This window comes from Lentinus tigrinus, assembly GCF_003813185.1.
Source record: "Lentinus tigrinus ALCF2SS1-7 unplaced genomic scaffold L226scaffold_3, whole genome shotgun sequence".
Lineage (NCBI taxonomy): Eukaryota > Fungi > Basidiomycota > Agaricomycetes > Polyporales > Polyporaceae > Lentinus > Lentinus tigrinus.
In genome coordinates, this window is record NW_027137912.1 from 54,264 (window position 1) to 76,406 (window position 22,143).

Genomic DNA, 22,143 nt, shown 5'->3' on the forward strand with positions numbered 1-22,143 from the left:
AGGTCAAGGAGGATAGCAAGCAGAGTGCGCATTAGATGTAGACAGTGTATGATACTTTTTCCTATGCAAGATCAAGCCGCACCTACTCCCCTCTACGCAGCGTGCTCCTTGATCGACTTCAGGACATACCCCTCCAGCCCACCACAGATCCAGAGTTCCTGGACGCTCGCGCCCACTCGCCCAACGTTGTACGTCCTCGTCTCCCCACTCGGCAAGCGCACCTCCACGCGTCCCTCAACGACCTTCACGTCGACGCTGTGGCCCTTGTTCACGGTGAGCTCCCCATCCTTGCCCCCGGCTCCGCGCTTCCCGTCCTTCGCGTAATCCGCCGTCAGATCCGCGACGAGCTCCGGCGACTCGATGCACACGAGCCCGTTGTTGATCGCGTTCCGCTTGAAGATGTCGCCGAATGAGCCTGCAATGACGAGCGGTACCCCGGCGGACTTGAGGGCGGTCGCAGCCTGCTCGCGCGATGATCCAGTGCCGAAGTTATACCCGGAGACGAGAATGACGCCCTGCTTCACGCTCGGGTCTGAGGACTGCTGCTGCTGCTTGCGAATCGACGCGACGAGCCCGGCAAAGGACGGGTCGTAGTTCTCCATTACGACCTCGGCCTGGCGCTCGAGCGTGATGTCGTCCTGGTATGTGTACTTGCCCGGGTAGAGCGCATCCGTGTTCAGGTTGTCCTGCGGTGCAAAGAGGAGGGGACCCGCGAAGGTGGTAGGGAAGCCCTCGAGCACTGGCTCGTCGGCAGCGCCGCTGTTGGATGAGGCCGCCTTGTCCTGCGCGGGCGTGATGAGGGAGAACGTAGGGGCGCCAGCCGAGGGTAGAGCGGCAGGATCGAGCGAGTGGGGACTAGCAATGTAACCATTGATCGCGCTAGCCGCCACTACAGCAGGGGAAGCTAGGTATGCCTGTGCGTTCGGCGACCCCATGCGGCCCTTGTAGTTCCGGTTCGTGGCACTGATACCGACTTGGCCATCCTCGAGCAATCCAACCCCGAGACCAATGCATGGACCGCATCCAGAGGGGAGAGGCTTCGCTCCAGCGAGTATAAGCGTCTCCCAGTCCCCGCGTTTCTCAGCATCGAGCTGGACCTCGGAGCTTGCAGCCGCAATGTAGAACTCGACACCAGGCGCGACCTTGTGCCCCTTGATGACCGCGGCGGCGGCGGCAATGTCAGACGCGCGGGCGTTGGTGCAGCTGAGGAGATATGCCTTCTGGATCGGTATCTTCTGAGACTCGAGCACGGGGAGGGGGTTGGAGACCTTCACGCTGTTCGGACCAGAGACGTGGGGTACGAGGGTGGAGAGGTCCAGAACGAGGTGCGATGCATACGACGCGTCCGGGTCCGAACGCAGGTTCGTGGCACGGAGGGCGTCGAGGCGGGCGCGGTTAATCCGGGGATGTTCGGGAGGAGGAGGGATAGAGGACGAGAGGCCGGGAGAGGAGAACGTACGGAACTCGAGCCGCTTCAAGGCGCGCTCGTACCAGTTCAGCGTAACATCATCTACGGGGAACACGCCTGCAAGCGCACCCCATTCCGTCGTCATATTTGCAATCGTAAGCCTATCGTCGACCGAGAGCGCGGAGACACCGTCGCCCGTGAACTCGATCGCGCCGTTGAGCACCTCGTCCTTGTTAAAGTAGCCGCATAGCGCAACGATGACATCCTTGCCGGTAACACCTGGGGGGAGCTTGCCTTTGAGCTCGACCTTGATCATCCGTGGAACCTGCCACCACGTCTTGCCGGTCGCCCACAGGGCCGCGGCGTCCGTGCGCACGATGGGCGTACCAACGCAGCCAATGCCACCATACATGTTACTGTGGCTATCGCTTGCGACGGTGAGCGTATGGGGGAACGCGTATCCTTCTTCGACGAGCACCTGGTGGCCAATACCGCGACCTGCAGGGTAGAAGTCGACGCCGTGCTGCCGCGCAAAGGCCTCAATGTTCGCGTACTTGGACAAGTTCTTTGCGGACTTGTTTTGCACATCATGATCGAGGGTGAAGACGAGCTGCTTCGGGTTGTGGATGCGGGTAGCACCTATGGACTTGAACCTAAGAACCGATGAGGACGACCATGTGAGCATTCACGACTGTACTCACTTTGAGATGACCGGGCCCGTGTTGTCGTGGGTCATGACATGCTCCGGACGAATCATCACATAGTCTCCTGCCCTGATGGACTTGCCTGCGGGCCAGTCGACGGCATACCGCTGCACGACCTTCTCAATGACCGTTTGCGGGACCCTAGGCGAGCCTGCGACTGTCGCGTACCCTCTGACGACGACGAGGGCGTTGAGCCCGCGGCGCCATGTCGTGTGGATGCCCATCGGCGCCGACAGCGAGCGACAAGGGGAGGCAAGGAAAGAGAGAGAGTAGTGGTCCGAGTCAAGTTCTGTGTACTCGCGAAGGCGCGTGACCCGTGCAAGATTGAGGGCGCTCACCGACGTTCTCGCCAGGGAGACGACGCGGAGCCTCAGCCTGAGCAAGTACCCATGTCCAACCCACACCAGCTCGCAACTCTGCCCGACATCCTCGCTGCTCTCTCCGTCCTCCAGTCTCGTGAATCCGACCTCTCTGCATCTCTCTCCGAGTTGTTGTCTACCTATGAGCCTATCGAGGCCTCCTTGCACACTCTCAAGTCCCTCAGCCCTCAGCTCGATGCCTTGTCTAGGGAGACTCAACTCTTGGACGAGACCGTGTCTTACACAGCGCGTACAGCCCAAGATGTCGGTGGACGCGTCCAGTCGCTCGATGAGGAAATGAAACGAGTCCGCGAGGCTTCGGAGAGAGTTAGCCAGATCATTGAGCTCAAGGTGCGTGCAATGCTTGCCCGGCTTGTGCATGTGCTCAACTGCCGCCGACTGCCTACGGTCAGTCCTCCCTGGCTGCCATGAATAGCGCGATTGAACAGCAAGACTGGGAGAGTGCTATCCGACACTGTGCGCGGGCAATGGCTCTCCCGCTTGAGGTGCTTTCAGGGCCCTTCGCCGAGACCGCCGTCGTACGTCCATGAATGACCGCCCCAGGTTACGAGACCTTGCTAAGTCACTGTGCAGCCTACGCCAGAGATACCCCTTCCACCCGCGCAGACTCTGCAGACTGCGCGCGAGCAGCTGCTTGATGTCTTCAGACGAGAATTCGAGAAAGCTTCCAGGGCACGCGATGCCACGGCCACCAGTCGCTTCTTTAAGCTCTTTCCTGCAATTGGGTGGGAGGCAGAGGGGTTGCAGGCGTATGCCGCCTTCGTGGTAGAGTTGGTCAAAGTACGACCACCTGCATCTGCCAAGAGTACGTTCTTCTCTCTCCCTCTTCTCCAGCTCCCCTCTCACTTTCCACAGCGTCGTCCCCATTATACTACATCACCGCGCTGACCGCGCTGTTTGAGAGTATTGCGCTCATTGTGGATCAGCATCAGCCCGTTGTGGAGAAATACTATGGGCTTGGGAAGATGGGGCTTGTCTTGGATCGTCTGCTACAAGAAGCAGACCGTGTCGTCAAAGACCTCCTCGAGGGATGGGAAGAAGAACGGTCAATGAAACGCAAGGTAGAATGCTCTCGTTCCACCTACAAAGTTGCCCTCATACTTGTTTCCAGTTGTCAGACATATCGACACCTCCGCTATCCGCAACAATGCAACGACAATCCTCCATGATGAACGACGACGACGACCTTGTAGACCCGCGCGAGATTGACAAGGTCCTGACAGAGGCTGCTGGTATGAGCGGGAGATGGGGCTTGTTCCGTAAGTTCATGCACGATCGCCTGAAGGTTACCATCCTCACTCCGACTAGAACGGAACATAATCGTTGACCTCTGGTCCTCAGGAGGAGTCTGACTCAGAAGAGGAGGACCCAAGCGGCAACACTACTTCACAACCGCTGCCACTGAATCCGTCACAGCCCTCAGAAGGCACCGACAAAGAAGCCTCTCCTTCGGACGGCGTCCAAGTCCTAGAGAACTCACGGTCCCAACAGCTTATTGAGGACATGCTCTCGACATATTATACTCCCATGGAGGTTTGGTATGCACGGACTGTCATTGACAAGGTATGCCGACCGACGTTTGATATGCAGAGCAGTTCCTGAACTTCCCCGGTAGGCACATCGCATGTCCACATACGACTTCTCGCAACTTCCTGTGTCCACTACCACTCCAGACGATGTCTTCTACATCCTCAAGACGGTGTTGTCTCGCATGTTAACAACTGCTTCTGTGGCGACTGTCGAGCGAACTTCGGAGCGTCTCCGGGACGTGATGGACAAGGACTTCGCTCGTGTCATCAAGCAAAAGCTCGACAATGTCTACAAGGGTGCGGCAGGACCCGGCGCTCGTGGAGACAAGGTTGAACGTGAAAATAGACAAACTTTCATCGCAAGTAAATCTTATATATGTGGCACAGGAATCGTCTTAACGAGTCTGCACAGATTCTGCTCAACGACCTCGATATTTCCTCATCACACATGGAGCGTTTGGTGAAGGACCTGTCGCAATCAGCGTTGATACCTCAGCACTTCCTGGACTCGAAAGTTGAACTTGTCAAAAACAGCCTCAATTCATTCATGAATTTGGTGCCAAAGTACCGTTCGACGTTGAGGGTACGTTGTCCTCCATGACCTACGACCTATTGATGTCCAAACATCCTCGCGCACAGGCCGGAGTGGAGCAGCTATTTAATCAACTACTGCGCCCCAAGCTGCGGACTTTCATACCGGATATCTACAAGGATGTTTCCTACGTCCTTGACGATGACGGCTATGCCGCTGCCGAGCTACAAGACACTGTTCGAAAACGTTTCGTCAAAGCCTGGGAGGCGTTGATTGATGGTTATAAGGTGCGCTCAACAGGTTCCGTCCTGCTTCAGATGAATGGCTCATGCAATGTCGTGTCCAGGACACGTTCACTGATAGCAATTTCCGGCTCTTTTACGGTCTCGCACTCGATGTGCTCGTCCGCCCATGGGAGAAATTCGCGACTAGTCTCAAATACAGCGAGCTTGGAGCAATCCGTTTCGACCACGACCTGCGCGCCGTCATGGCATATCTCTCCTCTCAAACAGTGTTTGGTGATATCCGCGAGAAGTTTGTGCGGTTGCAACAGATAGCAACAGTACTGAACCTAGACTCCGTGAGGACCTCCATCGTATCATGATTGCATATCCCCCGCTGACCATCCCGCTACAGGAGGAGGACGTTGACGAATTCTACAATGGCTCCGGTATTTCGTGGCAGCTGAGCCAGCAAGAAGCCCGCGCTGTCGCAAACCTCCGGGTATAGTTGTTCATGTAATGGACAATCCACGTACTACTCTACATACCATCCGAGTCGATACCTGCACGTTCAACATTATGATACTAGCCCCTGCGTAGTGCATCAAGCCGTGCCTGGAGTGCGTCCTCGTCCAACGTATCGTCACCACCACCACTAGCGGTGCCGCCGCCTCCAGTGTGTGTACCGCCTGCAACACCGCCAATGGCAACAGCTTGCCGTGGTTCCGTGAGGGGAGAGGAGACAGCAAGTCCACTCGGAGCTTCGGAGAGCTAGTACAAGCGCAAAGTTTGAATGGGTTCCATGCCTTGCATGGGTGCTGCGCCGGACGTACCTGCTGGGAAAGATCGACACCAATCTCATCCAAGACTTGCTTGAGAATCTTGTCCCCTTCCTCCTCCTCGTCTTCGAGGTCATCCTCCATGACATCATCCACCGCGTCGGACATCATTTCTTCCTTCATGTCCATGGTCGCACTCTCTCGTTCAAACTCCATCATGATTCGTTGTATTTGGGGAAGGTTGAGACCCTTGTTCATGGCACCCATAGCCTATGCGCTCAGAATGTGAATTGAACAGAATACCGTAGACAAAGGCATGGAGGACTTACGCGAGTCGCGCCACGCATGGCTTCCGCCATCTGCTGGTTACTCCGCAGGGTCTGTATCCTCAAGCCAACTGCCTGCAGCTGTGTTCGCATCTGATAGAACTTCTGGACATATCGACGCGTGCGGATGAGGTCTTTGGCCATGACTTTGCAAGCGTTCTGTGTGTCAATGAATGTCAGATGTCTTGTGAAGCGGTATGGGCCTGCATGCGTACCATCTGCCCCGCCTTCGCACTCTTCTTGATATCCATGATGAGCTTCTTCTCCTGTTGCTCCAGCTTCGTACGCTCGCGATCGAGCTCGCGCTGCGCCTTGGCAAGGGCGCGCTGATGCTGGCGCAACCGCTCAGCCGGGGTAACTGTGCGGCCGAAGAGGGTTTCCTGCAGAAGTGTACTACGGTAAGCATAGACACGGCGTAGCGATGTGCTGGACGCGTACGATGATGTTCATGAGGAGGTGGTGGTCGTTGACAATGAGAAGAGATGCGGTCATGGACCCAGAGACGCGGGCCCCGCGCAGCCACAGCCCGATTGCTCAGAATGGCTCTTGCTCTTGCCAAGCTTGGACCATAACCACCATGTCCGAGGGACTGCCCTCGATCGGAGCGCACTGTTCTTTGCCTTCATGCAATCTCAACGACTTTCTGCCCATCCGCTGCCAGTGCCAGCTGCTTTTCTGCCGTGATCACATCGCGCCCGACGTCCACAATTGTCCCGCTCAGCAAGCGACACACAGCACCGACACTCCTTCCGTCAAGCTCCAGCGCTGCGCTGCGGAAGGATGCAACAAGCCCAGCCTCGAGTCATTTATTGCCAATCCCACAGATACCGCCAACCGTTCACCCGCGCTTTGCTCCGGTTGCAGTCAAGCTTACTGCGCACAGTACGTCGCCCTTCACCAGGCCCTCTTGATATTCATTCATTCATCCTTGTCCGCAGACATCGAGAGCCAAGCTCCCATGCATGCACGCCTCCTTCTAGCACTACAATGCAGCCTGTGCCAGAGAAGAATGCTGCGGCCAAGGCCCTGCTAGCTAAACACTTCGGCTCATCCACCACTTCCGGCGACTCTAGCTGCGCCCGTTCCTTGACAACCAAGCCTTCAAACCCGAAGAAAGAAGAGCAGCAGCGCAAGATTGCTGCCATGAAGATGCGACACAAGGCGCAGCCGGGAGACGCCAAGGATACTGCAGCTTCTGTGTCTATGGATCAACGGCTGTACCTGAAGGTTAGCCGCACTGGTGTATCAGGCTCTGAACGTATCTTCTGGTTCAGAAAGGTGACGTTCATGCTTGCAATACAACTTTTGCATGACTGGATCCATTTGAGCAGACAATCATCACCGGCAGAGCACTCGATCTGTTAGCGGCCCACTTCAAGATGACCATCAGTGATACCCAAGTGAGTCCGAGTTCGCCACCAGAAAGTCGCGTGCGCTGATCTTGGAGCAGCCCTTGAGGTTAATACTAGCCGATGGAGAGGCGGCGGGCACTTCACTTCGTACAGACCAGCCGCTGGGAGACCAAATCCCGGACGGATCGTCGCTGACTTTGAGCAGGTAGACTTGTTCACGCCCGACTTGTTGAGAGTTCCAGAAAAGATGATTGGGAGAGTGTCGTAAATTACCATTACATTGGATCCCATAGCACAGAAAGACAGGACGAACGAAAACAATATCAACATGACAGCCGTGAAGCTCGCTATGCTACCAGAGCCGCGAGTCTCCGGAGATGCGGGACGTTGAGGTATGCAGGGACGTAAGTCTCCAGGCCAGAAACCTCCCGAGGGAGAGGAAGCTCGTACGGACCAACCTCCTCGGTCTCTGGCGCAAGGAGCAGGTGGTCGTTGCGGTCGTTGGGTGATACCCGTGAAGCGACGACGCGGAGGATCTCCGGGGAGATGGGAGTCTACGATAGACCATTGAGCGATATGATGAACGATTGTCAAGCGCAACACCTACCTCGTAGTCGGCGACGTAGTAGTTTGTGCACATCCGCTGTATTTGCGTAGGCGTCAACATCCAGCACACATCGTAGATAATCTCCAGGTCCGCGGGCGTGGACTGCAAACCACGGTCAGCGCAACTCCCAGTGCCCATAGCCGACGTAACATACCTTCTTGAGTTGAAGAAGCTTCGTTGCCTGCATCAAGTGCTCAAGCTGCAGAGTTCCCTCCGGCATGTCGTGCGACTTGCACCACTCCTCTATACGAGTGATGTTGTACTGGATCTGCATGGCTGTAAACGAGCGTTCAGTCCATTGTTTCTTTTGGCACCGCACATCACCCACCTCGCTTCCAGGACGAGAAGTTCCGCCTCATGAGAAGATCATTGAAACTCGTGACGCCGATGAGCTTGAGAAGCTCCGTGATGACCTGCTGTACCACAGACTCCTCCATGTAGTAGCTCTTCAAGCTCCTCCAGACCTTGTTCAGCAGGTTGAGGATGTCATCCATGCTATACGCAGGCTGGTGGTTGGAGCTGAGCAGGCGGTTGAACAGCCTGCCTCCACCGTCTGTCGTCGTGAACCCAGGCAATGACTGGCTCTCGATGAGCGCGGGAATGACCATCTTCGAGAGGCGCTTCTTCGTCTCGAGCATCCACGTGTGGTAGATGTTGTACTCGAGACTGTCGAGGTCATGCTTCACGACTGAAACAAGACGCTCGTAGTCAGCCCACTCGAATGGACGGACGGCATTCTCCTCGCCCGGGCCAATGCCCTGGAGCATGTCGCTCTCCGCCACGCAAATAAACGACAACATCTCGTGGACGTTGGAAAGCCAGAAGACGCCAGGAATGATTGCGTCCTCGCTGGTGAACGACTGACGAAAGTGATGATGAGAACCGTCACATAGGTCAATTGGCTGTGTACAACTCACCATGACATGCGACTGGATCGTCTGCATAACGTTCGCCAAGAACCGCTCGCTCTCCGGGATGAGACCGTACTTCCACATCTCGTTCGTGATCAGGCTGATCAAGTTCGCCGGGAACAAAATCTCCTTGACCGCCGCAGGACTCGTCAAGCTGGGCGCGGGTATCTTCAAACCACGGATAAGACCATCCAAAACATCCTCGTCTAGATGCTTGATGTCCTGCATCAACCTGATCTTCTCCTCGGCGGGGTCGTCATACAAGCTCGACCTGTCGAGCACGCGGAATTGTGGTAGGCCGTCCTCGCCATTGTACGCGACAGACACAGCACGAGGGTTCGATGCCTGGCTGCGCTTCGCGTTGAACATAAGCTCGTCTGCAGATGTCCGATGGTCCGACGGACTGATGGCGTAGACGCCAGCGGAGCTATGTCGTCGCTGGTGGCCACGAGATGCGGCACCGATGCTGCCATTGGCACCATTAGGCGCATCGGCCAGACGGAGAACAGGAGCAAATGTGGGGGAGGTCGGTTCCGCGCGTACGCCCCGAGTAAGGGCATTGAGAGCGGTAGCACGGTTGAGCTGCTCGCGCAAGCTGCTGACCTCCGTCTTGAGCGTCTGGATAACAGAGCTGTCGTCCGCGTTCCTGACAGGCTGACTGTCGATGAGCTTTTGCTGGGTCTCCAGCTGAGCAGCCTGTTGAGCCAGCTCCTCGGACAGCTTCTGAATAGTCGCCTCCTTCTCCGCTGCCTTCACGATCGCCTCCTCGAGTTTCCGCTCCACGTCCTCCTTCGCGCGTAGGAGCTGCTGACTGCGGGACAGTTCTTCCTGTGCGCTTGTGAGGTCGGACTGGATCTGCTTCGCTCGGGAGTCCGACTCCTCGTGCCGGGAGACGGCTTGCATCAGTTGGGCCTCGAGAGTCTGAACCTTGTTCTGAAGCTCCTTCTTCTCCTCCGTGCGTTTCTGAAGGTTCTGAGTGAGCTCGACGACCTTGTTCTCCAAGCGGTACGAGATCTCCTTGAACTTGGAGACGGAACGAGCCTCTGCCTTGAGGGCCTTGAGCTCCTTCCGAGCCAGGCGTCGACGGATACACGACTGGATGAGGACGACATTGCGGACGTCTTGCTTGTAGGACCTTCGGCAGAGCCTGGAGATAGACGGTCAGCACATGAAGTCCGAGCTAAAGGGCTGCAACATACAAGCCACGGAATAGGGACTGCAAGGTAATGACAGCAAACTCCCGCTTCGAGTCCTTGAACAATCGGCGCGCGAGAGCACCACGAGCACCTGCATAAGCCAATGAGCACTTGACTAGGAAACACAAGAGCGCCAGAGCACTCACGGGACTGAACAGCGACCACAGAAGCACGGATGGTGAGGAACCGTTTGCGCTGCAGATACCGCCGGACACCGCGTTGGAGACGCGTCGCAGCCACATCCCTGCGGACCTTCTCGACAAGCTTCCGCGCCAGCAACCCACGCCACCAGGTCTGGATCTTGATCGTAGCGTTGCGCAGCTCTTGATACTTCTTGACCGCCATCTTCCGCCGCATGTTCTTCTGGACAATCGTGACCAGCTGATTGAGGCGGTTTGATCGCAGGGACTCGAGCGCAGCGAGCATGCCGGCACGGAAGAAAATCTTCGTGAGACCGGGCTGGTATTTGTCCGGGTCATTGATCGTCTTCTCGAGGATGCGGGCACAGAGCGGCTTTAATTCGAGGTTCTTGATCATAGTCTCCCACTCAGATGAGTGCACGAGCATGTAGTAGCTGTGTAATAAGTTCAGTACTAACCGTTGTCACGATAACGCATGGAGTACACATACCGCTCCGCGAACTCCTCATATGTCCACCGTGAGGGGTAACCTGCGCAACTGATGCGAATGGTCTCGAGGACACCACAAGCACGAAGCTGTCCAAGCACCTGCTGGGGCGTAAACTCCCAAGCCCGCTTCTGCTCATTGGGCTTGATACACCGGATGTAGTGAACATTCGTGGTATTCAAGGTGTCCATCAGGTTGACCAGTGACGCCTTGAAGATGGAAGCTTGCGTGGGCTTCTTGACCGCACCACCTGGCCGCTTGGGGCCACCGCTTGATGCTCCTGACATGAGCGACTGCCTTCCCGGATCAGGGATGAGCGACGCGCGCTTGTTTGTCGTCGGAGCGTCAGACACCGTCGGGGAAGACGGAGTAGCTTCTGGTGGCTTAGTCGCGGCAAAGGCAGCATCGAGGACTTCCTTCAGGAACGCGTTCTTAGTGCCCTGCAGCAGCGCCATATGCTCGTCCGGCACCGTGTCCCTGTTCTTCTCCAGGAAACCCTCTACCTCGTAAGTGACGTCCAAGGCGTAGTGGGCAATGGTGAATGCGGAATTCCCGAACCGTGGCTTCTTGTAGACCTTCACGTTCTCTGGCTTGGCCAGTTGATTGTGAAGCTTCTGCAGGAACGATTGGTCGGTTCCGGAGGGAAGACGAGACTCTTCGTCGAGCAGAGCCATTACACCAAGCTTGCCCTCGATGATGTCGATACAGGGCTGGTTGTCGGAGAACTCAATGAACGTCCAGTTGATCTTCTCGCGGACATACTCTTCCTGTTCAAGCTTGAAGACATGTTGGTTGAACTACGAGCATGTGAGTATCGACTGAGAGGTGGTTATGGCCGAGCGCAGCCTACCTCTTGTTGGAGCTTCTCGTTGGCGTAGTTGATACTGAACTGTTCGAAGGAGTTCTGTACGCAAGCTGTTCAGTACCTGCGTGTATCGACCCTCCTGAAGAGACACTCACCTTCTTGAAGTGCTCGAAACCATAGATATCCAAAACACCAATGAACATCTCCGCCCGACTCATCGCCTCGCCATTCTCGCCCGCCAAGCTCTCGTTCAAGATCGCTACAACCCACTCGAAGAGGCACGCGTAGACAAATTTGGCAACCGAGTCTCGGACGACGGTAGCCTGCGCGCCATTCAGTGAGGTGACGATCTTCTCCGAGCGTGTAGTGATCTGCTTCTTGATTGTCCACTTCTTGAAGTCTGCAAGGGGGACACCCAAGAACCGAGTCGCCAACTGCAGGGCCGGATCTGCATCGTCGATGATAGCGTCGTTCCGTGTCTGAGTGACCTTGATGTTCCCGAGGTGGAGGAGTGCAGAGAGCAGCTTGAACACAGCCCACTGCTTCTCAACGGAGATACCGATGGTCGACAATGCAGTCTGGGTTTGCCTGAACTCCTCTGCGTCGTCAACTCCGGCGATGGGTGTTGACGAGGGACCGCCCTGGTTGAGATACTGGAACTTCGTGACGTCCGTGTCCAGACCAAGGTCTTTCCGTTCCTTCAGAGGAGCACCGGCACAGAGTTGGTAGAATATGTGGTAGTTGCGCTCGGTCAAGGGTTGGAAAACGACGCGAGAACGCTCCAGGAGGTATGTCCGGATACGCGCACCCACGATCTCTTGCTCGCCATCAAACATGATCTGCCCACTTTGTCAGCAAAGACACAAACGTCACGCACTCTGAACTTTACTGACCTGGATGTACTTGCCGAAACGCGATGAGTTGTCATTACGGGTGGTCTTGGCGTTACCGAAAGCTTCAAGGACGGGGTTGGTGGCAAGAATCTGACGCTCCACCTCGCTAGACTCATCGAGTGAGGCCTTGGTCCTTGCCCTACCCTTGACAGCTGGTGGATTGACAGAAGCGAGATAACGCATGATGAACTTGGCCTGTAGACGAATGAAGGCGTGTCAAGGACATACAAGACGGGGGGCACTTACGGATTCTGTCTTTCCAGCACCACTGGGAGACTGTGAGGGTCCTGTGGAGGCGGGTATAGGGCGTAGAAACGTACCTCTCGCCCGAGACGATGATAGTCTGACCAGTTCCATCTCTACTCATGGCGGTGTAAGCATCCTCTGCGATGGCGAACAAGTGCGGCTCAAGTTCGCCTCTCCTGCGGCCGTTATATGCTTGAATGACTTCCGGACCATATAGGGCGACGCGTTGGAAGGGGTTGACAGCAATGAGGACGATTCCGGAGTACGTGTAGATGCTGTGTTGGGCGTAACGATTGCGGATTGTGTGAAGGACTGGGTAGCAAGACATTTTGTGGCAAGAACAACGTGTAGGTAGTGTACAGAGACATACCTGAAGGTTCGTTCAAATGAGAGAGGGTTGCGAGGTCGTCAGCAGTTTCGAGGAGGGGTGGATTCCGTAGTGGTGGAAGGTTGTCCTTGCCATCCTTGATGGCCTTGACGGTCGTGTCAATCTTGATCTCCTGAGTGTCGGAGAAGGGTATGGGTCGTGAGAGGTGAGTGGGGGGCCAGACATGGGTAGGAGACTGACCTTGCCGCGTTCATCTACAAAGACGAGCTTGATTGCTTCGTCTGTTTTGGTGGCGGAGGAGACCTCTGCGGATATCCAGCCGAGCTCCTTGTCTGGAAACCAGACCCTGGTGCCCTTGCTGTATATGTTTTCGGCCATAGTGGCGAGAGGGGGCCGGGAAGGGGAAGGGGGTCGGGTCGTAACAAGTCGTTCAGCTCTAAGTCGTGGACGTTGCTCGCCCCCGTCCGTTTAGCACCCTCCCGTCACGCTCTGATCGACCGTTACCCTCTGGTCACGCACTTGTTTCTTCCCTCTGTCCTCCCTCTTTAAGTTCCGAAATGTATCGTAGGCGGCGGTCTGAGCTCTGTGCGACCATTCTGTACTGCAATTAGGATCACTTCTTTGGTCCCGGAGGTGGAGGAGGGCATCCGGCCAAGCGTGACAGCCACGTGGGGGAGGTCGCGACGGGCGGTTGCGTGACCCCGAGACCGGATTTGGTGGCGAAAGCCATCGCCTTGGGACCAGTGCTCGGGCTCCTGCAGCGTCTCGTTCCGCTCCAGTTCCCCGCTCTAAAGGCGGGGTTTCATCCGGGCTCTGCTTGCGCCGTCTATTTTTTTTCTCAGAAGTTTGTGCTCGTGCATATGCGATATCACAGCTCGCTGTTCTGCCATCTAGTCGTTAGTCAGACTGTCCTAGCTACAAGTACATGCATTAGTTCTGCTACGTGCTCCGCACTCTGCTCTCGGCCACCATTGGAGCCCACTGGGCGGAAGCCCCTCAAAGCCCACTGCCTCCACCTCGCCTTTCTCACCTCGCCACCGCAGGCATATCGCCGAACAGTGCTCAGCGGCGGCCTCGGCGCTGATTGGGGCATCGACCACTCAGAATCAGCTGCGTGGGCAGCTAAACAGCGACGCCTCACGTAAGGCCAGCCCATGTCCGAGTCCGTCCGCACCGCCGACGCCCGACTTGTCCTCGCCCATCCCAGTGCCGTGGCCTCGGCCTGAGCCCGTCGCGGCGAGCAGTGCCACTGAGCTCGGCCACGCACCCACTATTGTCCTCCAAGACGAGGATAACCCAGTGCATGCACAGGGCTTCATAGCTCGTGATCGTCATCATCATAAGTCTCCTTGATAAGCCTGTTGCAGGAAGAGGGCGGTCAGGCATTGGGGGACGGAGAAGAAAGACAGGAACGAACCTATAGACTGAGGATGGCGGATGGTCGCCGCTGCAAGCCGTAAGCAGATATACGAAGAATCGTTCAGCTGATCAGAAGAAAGCACAGAAGACAGTGCACGCACTCGTTCGTGATGAAGACATCGACGAGCTCCGGGCCGACGTAATCGTAGTACGGATTCACAACGTCGACGCGCTCGACAAGCTTCCCCTCCTCAAAACCAAGCACGCTGCTCGGGTCCGCGAAGTCCAACGCGCCGTAGTCATGGTACAGGTTCCACAGAGGCGTCAGCTTGAACTGTCCCGCACAGACAACGACCGGGGTGGAATGTGCCTGCGCGGCAGTCGCCGCAAGTAACGAGCCGGCAACAGCGACAAGGCCGCCATTGGCGAGGATTGCGTGCGCACCGAGGATGACCTTGTTCACGCGGGACATGATAGCAAAGATGGACGAGTCTGGGACGAGGAACGTGGAGATGCCCGCATTCGACAGAGAACGTGCCATATCGTGCCCGCTGTAGGAGGGTCCTGTCTCCGCAACAATGACGGTGTAGTTTCGGTAGTGTGCGGCAGATTTGAGGAAGGCCTCGACGGTCTTCGAGTGTCCAATCGTCAGGATGATCTCGCTGAACCATCGCGTCCTTGCGTTAGCCTCGTGCTCGTGTATCTTAGAACACGGACATACTCTGAGTGGATGTGGTCTTTGGCGTTCTTAGAGACGTTTTCGTATACGGTCTCCAGCTCGTCGAGGACGTCTTGGATGGCCTCCATGAGGACTGGCTTGAGGCCCCGCGCAAACGAGTCGGGATCGTCGGGATCATCCTCTCTAAGGGTAGCAATCGCCTCTGACTTGGGCACACTCGCAGTCTGTTTGCGAGGCTGACCCTGCAAGACGAATTTGCTGATAGTGTAAACATTGCGAGAGGTTGTGGCCGAAGGGGCTTTCGTCGCTGAATTGGCCTCTTCGCGTATGTTGTGGAGGACGCGGCGGACCGTGTTGCCCACCGTGTGTTCTGATGAATGGAGAACAACGCGTCACATGATTATGCAAGGCCACAAGACGAATGGCGACTCACCCTTTGGTTGCGCCTCTGCGAGTCTCCGCCCGACTTCACGGATGATCGCGATGAGCTGCTGAATATTTGAGAAACGCGCTCTTGAGACGACCTGTCTGAGGACGAGAACAGTCTCCAATGCCGCCTCTCGTGACCCGACGACTTGTCTGAGGGAGCCATACGAGCGTCCGTGAACAATTAGTTCCACGATCACGCATACAGGACTAACCGTCTTCGAAGCTTCGCTGCTAATGTTTCCACAGCTCTATGGCCATGGATGGTATGTAGTTCTGGTCCCATGGTAAAGTTTAAGTTTGAAGCGTGCAGTATGAGATCAGCACCAAGCTGCTGGTTCTGGAGGGTTGACTGAGACTCGCAGAGGAAGTGAAGGTGCGTAGAAGGTCTGGAGACGGCGGTGGTGGCGAAAACGCAGCGAGATCGACGAGATCGAGTCACGGTCCATGCGCGTCTATCTAATCGGACTGCGATAGCAATGGGCGCCAACTGACACTGGCGATACCAGGCACCGACTCCCGGTTGCATGATCATCTTCTTCCACTGCCCACCTGCCGGTGGCCCCTGCTTGTCCCTGGCTTGACCTATGCTGTTCTGGCCTACACTCTGACAGCCTAGAAGACACCAGATTGAGCGACCCCGCAACCCGCCATGCCTCTCTCAGTCTTCAAAGTCAAGACCTCCACAGTAACGGTCACCGGTTCAAAGGTTCATCCCTCCCAACCCCGCATTCCGTACACGACCTGAGAGCCTTCTCTCTCGCAGGGCACAAAGATTATCACCCGCCAGAAGCTGCGCAAGGTGAGCGAGCATGTTGTGCTCATCACGGACGCTCCACACCAGGTGCTAACCATTGCCGACCATAACCATCAAGTACTCTTGGCTACCGGATGTACTTCGCCTCAAAGGAAGCGTACGTCTCTACTCTGTTTGCCCTCTATACACACTGTTTTGACACGCGTAACAGATTGTACCCCGAATCCTCGGTCCTGTCTTGACTGTGACCATCTTCGCGACCGCCGCGGCCTATGTCTGGTCCAAGGGATACGACATCTCCCTCACCAACTCTGTAGTCCCTCTCTTGTCCGTTGTGGTACGTAACAATTATTTTGGTTCATTCGCACGCAAGCCTCAATCATGACCTTATCAGGTCGGTCTCATTCTCGTGTTCAGGTGAGTCGCGTGACCCAACGAGTGCTTCCCGAGTTAAACGAAACATGCCTCCAAACAACACAGGAACGGGTGAGCATTCTCATCAGACTATGTCCCTCCTACTGTGACACCAACTAACACCTTAGAACGTCGTACGACCGCTACTACGAAGGCCGCAAAGACTTCGGTACCCTCGTCTCCCACGCCCGCAACCTCACCCGCCTCATTTGGATCAACGTCTGCGTTCCCCCAGCGGACGACGCCTCCCGCGGCAAGTTCCCCAGTGCGACGCTGACCCCCGCCCAGCTCCGCCGGCGCAAAGTCGACGCCATCAAGCTCTCCCTGTGCTTCGCCTATGCGGTCAAGCATTACCTCCGCGGTGAGGACGGCCTCGACTGGGACGACTACGCTGGCATCCTCCCCGCCTCCACATCCCGCCTCTTCCGCGGGCTCTACCAGCCGCCCAACAAGGACTACCGCTACTCTACTTCTGGCAACGGCAAGAGCACCGGGTACACGACGTACGCCGCGACAGAGTTCACTACACGCACCGGCTCACCCGAGGGCATGCACACCGGCTCGAGTACTCCAGGCCTCGAGCTAGATGTGGAGCAGGGACAGAGCCGGTCCTCGACCGCGGACGCGACGAAGCGTATCCGTGTCAAGCGAAGCAAGGACAAGCTCAAGGGCCCGGGCCACAAGGCGACAACGCCGCTCATAAGCTCTTTGCAGAACACGATTGACTTCTCGGCTGACCCTGACAATCTGAGCACCCCGTTGCCCATGGTGTACGTCTCTTATTTATACCCACTCGCGCCTACTCAAATGCTGATATCCCATTCGCAGTATCGCGCACGAGCTATCTCGCGCTCTCTTCAAGTTTCGTCGGGACGGCTACCTGGAGACTGTTGGTCCGGCAGGTGTGAACGCTATGAACACGCTGTATGGCTCACCTTTTGCTTGCCTGCGCTCTAGTCCTAATTGCTGTTTCCGACGTCTAGGATTCAAGGTATGGTCGACATGATGACCTGCATGGAGCGCGTGGCGAACACTCCGATCCCGCGCTCGTACAGCATCCATCTGAAGCAATGCGTGTCGCTGTACCTCTTCTCGCTGCCGTTCACGCTGATCAAAGACCTTGGCTGGGGCATGATTCCGATTGTCACTGTGGTTGCGTTCACGCTGATGGGCATTGAGGGCATTGCGGATGAGATTGAAATGCCGTTCGGGCACGACTCGTGTGATCTCCCATTGGGTGAGCGTTGCGGGCTACTACATTGCGCTGGCACCTCTGACTCTGAACTGCTTGCAGAGCGATACTGTGAGGACCTCCGGGAAGAAATCGAGTACGTGAGCTGCTTTCGGACTATTCAGATAGTCGCTGACCGAACCCCTAGGTTCATGGTGGAGAAGATGCCCGAAGGAGGCGAGGGCATGGCAGGCTACGACGACGGTGAAGGAGATGATTGAGATAGTAACGCGCCTCACGATGAGAGCTCACGTTCACGATACGTTGATACCACAAGGCCCAGGATATTACCCCATCTGTACTGCACCATACATCTGTCGTCTTTTCGCGCACGTCCAACATAGCTCTGCATTGCACATCGTAGCGACGCAAGGATATGAATGTACTCTAAGCGAACTCTGGCTGGCAGTGTTCTCCAGGCCCATATGGCTGCAGAAAAGGTGAGATTCTGATATGAGTCTGAGCTCGAGTGTTCTGGGAGCGTACCTTCTCTGTAAGCGCAGTGAGACCGGCGGAGTTTTCGCTCGTATGTCTGCCGCTCTGGGGACCGGGCTTTGGCTTCTCACCCTTCTTGAACGCGTCGAGCACCTTGCGGGTCGTCTCCGCCGTGAGGTCCTCCTGGGTGTACGGTGCGGGAATCAGTGACCGGGTGTGGGGATGAAGTGGGAGGACGCACGTAGAAGTCGTCGCCGACGACGATCATGGGGGCGTTACTGCACGCGCCCTGGCACTCGACCTCAATGACGGTGAACTTGCCATCCTTTGTTGTCTCGCCGGGCTTGATACCGCCGAGGTGGCCGCATACGGTGTCGAGGATATCATAGGCGCCGCGGAGCATGCAGGGGGTGGTGGTGCAGACCTGGACAAAGTGCTCACCAATGGGTTCGCTGGATGGGGCTATGAGGACGGACTGTACTGGGATGGAGAGAGTCGGAACGCACCGGTTGAACATGGTGTAGAAGGTTGCGACTTCGTAGACACGCATGGGGGGCATCTCGAGGAGGTTGGCGACATAGTTCATGACAGAGATGGAAGTCCAGCCCTTGTTCTGGCGCTGACCGAGGTCGAGGAGGGGGATGACGGCGGCCTTCTTGTACTGAGGGGGGTAGTGGGAGATGATTTCCTGAGCACGCTTGAGGTTCTCGGGGTTGAATTCGAAAGGGATCTGGACGAGGTCAGGGGGAGAATGAGAATGTAAGTCTGGGTGGGAGCGCACCTTGGGGTTGTTGTAAGTGGTGTCGCGATGCTAGAGGAGTAAAGACGGGTAAGTGGGAGGGGTCGGGAGAGTCGGAAGGAGGATGATACGGACGACGAAGAGGGCGTCGGAGCGGGTTGGGGCGGAGGAGGAGATTGTGCGCAGGGCGGCACATGGCCTTGGGACGCGGCGGGCCCTCGAGAAAGCGCGTGCGGCGGCGAACATGGCGAGGCAGCAGAGACGGAGAACGAGCGAGCGGCGGTGGACGAGCAACGACGGAGGCGCCCGGCCAATGGGCGCGCTCGGACTGGCTCTCGTCTTCGTCACGTGCGCCTGTGGTTTGCGTCGATAACAAGGTAAGTAACCAGCGAGTACCAGCTATACACACACGCCGGGCGAGGTCCGGAGCTTTTGTCTGCTCCTTGGCCACGTGGGCACTAATGTCACAGTGGTTGAACATACGGACTGCGACATCTGGCCGCGTCGTGACTCGTGCGCAGGCTGAAGGTTGCTGTGGGACACCGAACCAGTGACATTTACAAAGGCTAAATTACACATGTCGGGCAGCGACTATCAACATCGCAACACACGCGTGAGGGGTCAGCTGCTGCTGCAATGCCAGCGAAGGCGTCGTCGAGAAAATTGCGGAGGAGGTAGTGGGGGAACAAGCAGGATCGATAAGTGGCGGCAGTGGCGGGCGCTGGTGGGAGGTCTGGTGACCGCCCGCTGCGTTCCCGCGCCTGTGGCCCGTCGTCTGCGTGCACTGTTCTCTCTCTTCCTCCCGCCCACCGTCTCCTCCTCATCGCCAGCCCCGCCCCGCCCGTCCACCGACGCTGCTCTCTCCCTCCCCGCCCCGTCTCTCTACGATTCCTTCTCTATTCTCTCGACATCGCCCTCTCCGTCGTCTCCCCAAAGACACGACCCGCTCCTTCTCCCAAGCTCCCTCCGACCCTCTGTATCCCTAGCATCACCCCATCCACGACATGGCCACACACGGTCCAATCAACGGCGTCAAGATCTCTCGTACGTCTTCCCCTCCCCGCTCCCCCTCCCCCCAATTCCCTCCGCTCTTCTACCTCCTGCCCCTCCCCCCGTGCGCCCTAATTCTTGCATCGCGTCCATCGCTCCACTCTCCTTTCTCTCTCGGTCCATGGATGTCCTTTCTGTGCTCACTCCTTGTCCTTTTCTGCCCCCGCGCACCTCCAGCCGTCGACGATCCCCGCAAGATCGTCAAGGTCGTCGCCTCCGACGGCAAGACGGGCGACACCCGTGATCTCGTCTACACAAACTGCAAGGTCATCGGCAATGGCTCTTTCGGTATCGTCTTCCAGGCGAAGCTCCTCGAGGACTCAAACCCCGTCTGCGATATCGCCATCAAGAAGGTCTTGCAGGACAAGAGGTTCAAGGCATGTATCCCTCCTCCGACACCCAACACCTTTTCCTCCCCTTTGTTCTCTCCAGCGCGTCTAATCCCTTCTTCCCTTCCCAGAACCGTGAATTGCAGATCATGAGACTCGTCTCCCATCCCAACGTTGTTGACCTTAAAGCCTTTTTCTATTCTAATGGTGACAAGGTCAGTCGCTCCACTCCCTATTCCCACACCCCGCTCTGTCCATTCCTCCTGAACCTCCCTTCTCCTCTCTCTCTCCCGACGCCATCCAAATCTGACACAGTCCGATCGAAAGAAAGATGAAGTGTACCTCAACCTTGTGCTCGAATATGTCCCAGAGACCGTGTACCGTGCCAGCCGGCACTATGCCAAGCTCAAGCAACCTATGCCCATGCTCCAGATCAAGCTGTATATGTACCAACTCCTCCGTTCTCTCATGTACATCCACTCTATCGGCATCTGCCACCGCGACATCAAGCCTCAGAACCTCCTCCTCAACCCCGCGACCGGCGTTCTCAAACTCTGCGACTTTGGCTCTGCCAAGATCCTCGTTGCCGGCGAGCCCAACGTCAGCTACATCTGCTCTCGTTACTACCGCGCCCCCGAGCTCATCTTTGGCGCAACCAACTACACCACCAACATCGGTGCGTATTTTTCTCATATGCATTATGTAGTCGGGGACTAACGACGACACTTCCTCTTCGTCTGCATCAGACATCTGGTCAACCGGATGTGTCATGGCGGAGCTGATGCTCGGGCAACCGCTCTTCCCGGGAGAGAGTGGGATTGACCAGCTGGTTGAGATCATCAAGGTGCTCGGAACACCCTCGCGCGAGCAGATCAAGACGATGAACCCGAACTACATGGAGCACAAGTTCCCGCAGATCAAGCCTCATCCCTTCTCGAAGGTATGGACAGTCATCCCAAACCAAGCATTGCAACTCACGCTCTTGGCGTATTCGCAGGTCTTCCGTCCCCGCACGGCACCCGAGGCCATCGATCTGGTCGCGAAGCTCCTTGAATACACGCCGGAAGCGCGGTTGAGCGCAGTCGAGGCCATGTGCCACGGTTTCTTCGACGAGCTGCGACAGGAGGGTGCGAAGATGCCGAATGGAAAGGAGTTCCCGCCCTTGTTTGACTTCACTCGGGAGGGTGAGTCGTTCAGTCCGAGTGGTCCAACCCGGAGCGAAGAGCTAACTGACCTTGTGCTGCACAGAGCTCTCGGTACGACCGGACCTGATGCGGTCGTTGGTGCCGCCGCACACCGAGGCGGAGCTGGCGTCGCGGGGGATTCACCTGGACTCGTTCGTGCCGATACCACTGGAGGAGCTAAGAATCTCGCTGGACTGATGACCGGCTCGGAGGGACGCAGTGGCTGGAGCATTGGGACCCGTAGTTCGCTGTCGACCCTTTTCTTCCGTGCGTGCGCAGTCGCTCTCGGCCCGTGGTTCTGCTCGTTCGTGGGTTTGGCGGGAGTCGTGTTGCGTCCATATGTCGCCGTGCCGTCCTCGGTCTGCCTGTTGTTTTGTCACGTCATGTCTGATACATCTCACGTTTCATACATCACCACTCGTACCGTCCTGGCGTCGTGTCTGGTTGTCTTTTCTATATATCTTGAATTTCAATGGCTGGGCTGCGACTGCGCTCGAGCGATGGAACCATATATGTGCCACACGTAGCTTATGTTGTCGAGAGAGAAGCACAAGCATGACGCATACGAAACGCCTCGCGGCTTGTGGCGAGAGCGTCTGCAAGGATGTCGCGATGGACCTGCGCCGTCGCAGCCTGTCGCAGGCCGAGTTGGCAACGGAGAGCAGGTTGGGGACGGCGGAGGAGGACTCGCGCGAA

General features: G+C 56.8%; 9 protein-coding genes across 9 annotated transcripts; 4 read left to right on the plus strand and 5 right to left on the minus strand.

Moving 5' to 3' along the window:
* Positions 1-92: 92 nt before the first annotated feature.
* On the minus strand, positions 93-2,387 carry L226DRAFT_499852 (homoaconitase; the record flags this gene model as incomplete). The annotated part of the gene is made up of 2 exons (XM_067677738.1): positions 2,110-2,387; positions 93-2,061 (listed from the first exon to the last, which is right to left on the minus strand). The coding sequence occupies exons 1-2, from the start codon at positions 2,334-2,336 to the stop codon at positions 93-95; spliced, it is 2,196 nt and encodes a 731-aa protein (XP_067540266.1). The 5' UTR covers positions 2,337-2,387.
* Positions 2,388-2,501: 114 nt separating this feature from the next.
* On the plus strand, positions 2,502-5,282 carry L226DRAFT_550028 (COG4-domain-containing protein; the record flags this gene model as incomplete). Its single annotated transcript, XM_067682720.1, has 11 exons — positions 2,502-2,822; positions 2,885-3,010; positions 3,066-3,297; positions 3,348-3,553; positions 3,604-3,777; positions 3,834-4,055; positions 4,108-4,380; positions 4,434-4,604; positions 4,661-4,840; positions 4,900-5,133; positions 5,190-5,282. 11 exons carry the CDS (start codon positions 2,502-2,504, stop codon positions 5,280-5,282), a joined length of 2,232 nt encoding a protein of 743 aa, XP_067540267.1.
* Positions 5,191-6,358, minus strand: L226DRAFT_529910 (Snf7-domain-containing protein). The gene is made up of 5 exons (XM_067679712.1): positions 6,318-6,358; positions 6,095-6,259; positions 5,883-6,038; positions 5,608-5,823; positions 5,191-5,545 (listed from the first exon to the last, which is right to left on the minus strand). The coding sequence occupies exons 1-5, from the start codon at positions 6,327-6,329 to the stop codon at positions 5,360-5,362; spliced, it is 735 nt and encodes a 244-aa protein (XP_067540268.1). The 5' UTR covers positions 6,330-6,358; the 3' UTR covers positions 5,191-5,359.
* A 508-nt stretch (positions 6,359-6,866) lies between these two features.
* L226DRAFT_566278 (uncharacterized protein) lies at positions 6,867-7,440 on the plus strand (the record flags this gene model as incomplete). The annotated part of the gene is made up of 3 exons (XM_067683895.1): positions 6,867-7,157; positions 7,211-7,279; positions 7,330-7,440. 3 exons carry the CDS (start codon positions 6,867-6,869, stop codon positions 7,438-7,440), a joined length of 471 nt encoding a protein of 156 aa, XP_067540269.1.
* A 22-nt stretch (positions 7,441-7,462) lies between these two features.
* Positions 7,463-13,279, minus strand: L226DRAFT_608721 (uncharacterized protein). Its single transcript, XM_067685963.1, has 15 exons — positions 13,085-13,279; positions 12,887-13,016; positions 12,591-12,828; positions 12,517-12,538; positions 12,271-12,465; positions 11,533-12,216; positions 11,423-11,476; positions 10,576-11,369; positions 10,092-10,519; positions 9,949-10,036; positions 8,756-9,896; positions 8,167-8,698; positions 7,993-8,114; positions 7,839-7,940; positions 7,463-7,785 (listed from the first exon to the last, which is right to left on the minus strand). The coding sequence occupies exons 1-15, from the start codon at positions 13,220-13,222 to the stop codon at positions 7,579-7,581; spliced, it is 4,875 nt and encodes a 1,624-aa protein (XP_067540270.1). The 5' UTR covers positions 13,223-13,279; the 3' UTR covers positions 7,463-7,578.
* A 438-nt stretch (positions 13,280-13,717) lies between these two features.
* Positions 13,718-15,701, minus strand: L226DRAFT_557113 (eukaryotic translation initiation factor 2B beta subunit). Its single transcript, XM_067683156.1, has 6 exons — positions 15,524-15,701; positions 15,316-15,461; positions 14,925-15,252; positions 14,365-14,865; positions 14,262-14,291; positions 13,718-14,202 (listed from the first exon to the last, which is right to left on the minus strand). The coding sequence occupies exons 1-6, from the start codon at positions 15,592-15,594 to the stop codon at positions 14,160-14,162; spliced, it is 1,119 nt and encodes a 372-aa protein (XP_067540271.1). The 5' UTR covers positions 15,595-15,701; the 3' UTR covers positions 13,718-14,159.
* A 211-nt stretch (positions 15,702-15,912) lies between these two features.
* Positions 15,913-18,047, plus strand: L226DRAFT_177651 (uncharacterized protein). Its single transcript, XM_067672688.1, has 11 exons — positions 15,913-16,017; positions 16,084-16,110; positions 16,184-16,222; positions 16,277-16,402; positions 16,460-16,482; positions 16,546-16,551; positions 16,608-17,249; positions 17,308-17,403; positions 17,463-17,716; positions 17,774-17,807; positions 17,859-18,047. The coding sequence occupies exons 1-11, from the start codon at positions 15,961-15,963 to the stop codon at positions 17,929-17,931; spliced, it is 1,377 nt and encodes a 458-aa protein (XP_067540272.1). The 5' UTR covers positions 15,913-15,960; the 3' UTR covers positions 17,932-18,047.
* On the minus strand, positions 17,915-19,247 carry L226DRAFT_478144 (uncharacterized protein). The gene is made up of 6 exons (XM_067676780.1): positions 19,020-19,247; positions 18,927-18,956; positions 18,652-18,875; positions 18,387-18,597; positions 18,197-18,328; positions 17,915-18,139 (listed from the first exon to the last, which is right to left on the minus strand). Exons 1-6 carry the CDS (start codon positions 19,128-19,130, stop codon positions 18,098-18,100), a joined length of 750 nt encoding a protein of 249 aa, XP_067540273.1. The 5' UTR covers positions 19,131-19,247; the 3' UTR covers positions 17,915-18,097.
* Positions 19,248-19,854: 607 nt separating this feature from the next.
* On the plus strand, positions 19,855-22,021 carry L226DRAFT_608725 (Pkinase-domain-containing protein). The gene is made up of 6 exons (XM_067685964.1): positions 19,855-20,311; positions 20,395-20,478; positions 20,591-20,939; positions 21,010-21,203; positions 21,261-21,447; positions 21,512-22,021. The coding sequence occupies exons 1-6, from the start codon at positions 19,889-19,891 to the stop codon at positions 21,643-21,645; spliced, it is 1,371 nt and encodes a 456-aa protein (XP_067540274.1). The 5' UTR covers positions 19,855-19,888; the 3' UTR covers positions 21,646-22,021.
* The last annotated feature ends 122 nt before the right edge of the window (positions 22,022-22,143 follow it).

What these genes read in the sequence shown, in the direction of transcription:
- L226DRAFT_478144 (XM_067676780.1), bottom strand. Translation starts at nt 19,130, where the DNA reads ATGTTCGCCGCCGCACGCGCTTTCTCGAGGGCCCGCCGCGTCCCAAGG. An exon ending in CCACTTACAACAACCCCAAG is followed by an intron (nt 18,876 to 18,926) that starts GTGCGCTCCCAC and finishes GACCTCGTCCAG; the next exon opens with ATCCCTTTCGAATTCAACCC. An exon ending in TTCTACACCATGTTCAACCG is followed by an intron (nt 18,598 to 18,651) that starts GTGCGTTCCGAC and finishes AGCCCCATCCAG; the next exon opens with CGAACCCATTGGTGAGCACT.
- L226DRAFT_529910 (XM_067679712.1), bottom strand. An exon ending in GTGCGAAGGCGGGGCAGATG is followed by an intron (nt 6,039 to 6,094) that starts GTACGCATGCAG and finishes ATTGACACACAG; the next exon opens with AACGCTTGCAAAGTCATGGC. An exon ending in GTGTCGATCTTTCCCAGCAG is followed by an intron (nt 5,546 to 5,607) that starts GTACGTCCGGCG and finishes CGCTTGTACTAG; the next exon opens with CTCTCCGAAGCTCCGAGTGG.
- L226DRAFT_608721 (XM_067685963.1), bottom strand. Translation starts at nt 13,222, where the DNA reads ATGGCCGAAAACATATACAGCAAGGGCACCAGGGTCTGGTTTCCAGAC. An exon ending in ATCATCGTCTCGGGCGAGAG is followed by an intron (nt 12,539 to 12,590) that starts GTACGTTTCTAC and finishes ACAGTCTCCCAG; the next exon opens with TGGTGCTGGAAAGACAGAAT. An exon ending in CTTCTCGTCCTGGAAGCGAG is followed by an intron (nt 8,115 to 8,166) that starts GTGGGTGATGTG and finishes GCTCGTTTACAG; the next exon opens with CCATGCAGATCCAGTACAAC.
- L226DRAFT_608725 (XM_067685964.1), top strand. Translation starts at nt 19,889, where the DNA reads ATGGCCACACACGGTCCAATCAACGGCGTCAAGATCTCTCGTACGTCT. An exon ending in TCTATTCTAATGGTGACAAG is followed by an intron (nt 20,479 to 20,590) that starts GTCAGTCGCTCC and finishes TCCGATCGAAAG; the next exon opens with AAAGATGAAGTGTACCTCAA. An exon ending in CAACTACACCACCAACATCG is followed by an intron (nt 20,940 to 21,009) that starts GTGCGTATTTTT and finishes CGTCTGCATCAG; the next exon opens with ACATCTGGTCAACCGGATGT.
- L226DRAFT_557113 (XM_067683156.1), bottom strand. Translation starts at nt 15,594, where the DNA reads ATGGGACCAGAACTACATACCATCCATGGCCATAGAGCTGTGGAAACA. An exon ending in GCAGCGAAGCTTCGAAGACG is followed by an intron (nt 15,462 to 15,523) that starts GTTAGTCCTGTA and finishes TGGCTCCCTCAG; the next exon opens with ACAAGTCGTCGGGTCACGAG. An exon ending in CGCAGAGGCGCAACCAAAGG is followed by an intron (nt 15,253 to 15,315) that starts GTGAGTCGCCAT and finishes TCCATTCATCAG; the next exon opens with AACACACGGTGGGCAACACG.
- L226DRAFT_177651 (XM_067672688.1), top strand. Translation starts at nt 15,961, where the DNA reads ATGCCTCTCTCAGTCTTCAAAGTCAAGACCTCCACAGTAACGGTCACC. An exon ending in TACTTCGCCTCAAAGGAAGC is followed by an intron (nt 16,223 to 16,276) that starts GTACGTCTCTAC and finishes CACGCGTAACAG; the next exon opens with ATTGTACCCCGAATCCTCGG. An exon ending in CTCGTGTGATCTCCCATTGG is followed by an intron (nt 17,717 to 17,773) that starts GTGAGCGTTGCG and finishes AACTGCTTGCAG; the next exon opens with AGCGATACTGTGAGGACCTC.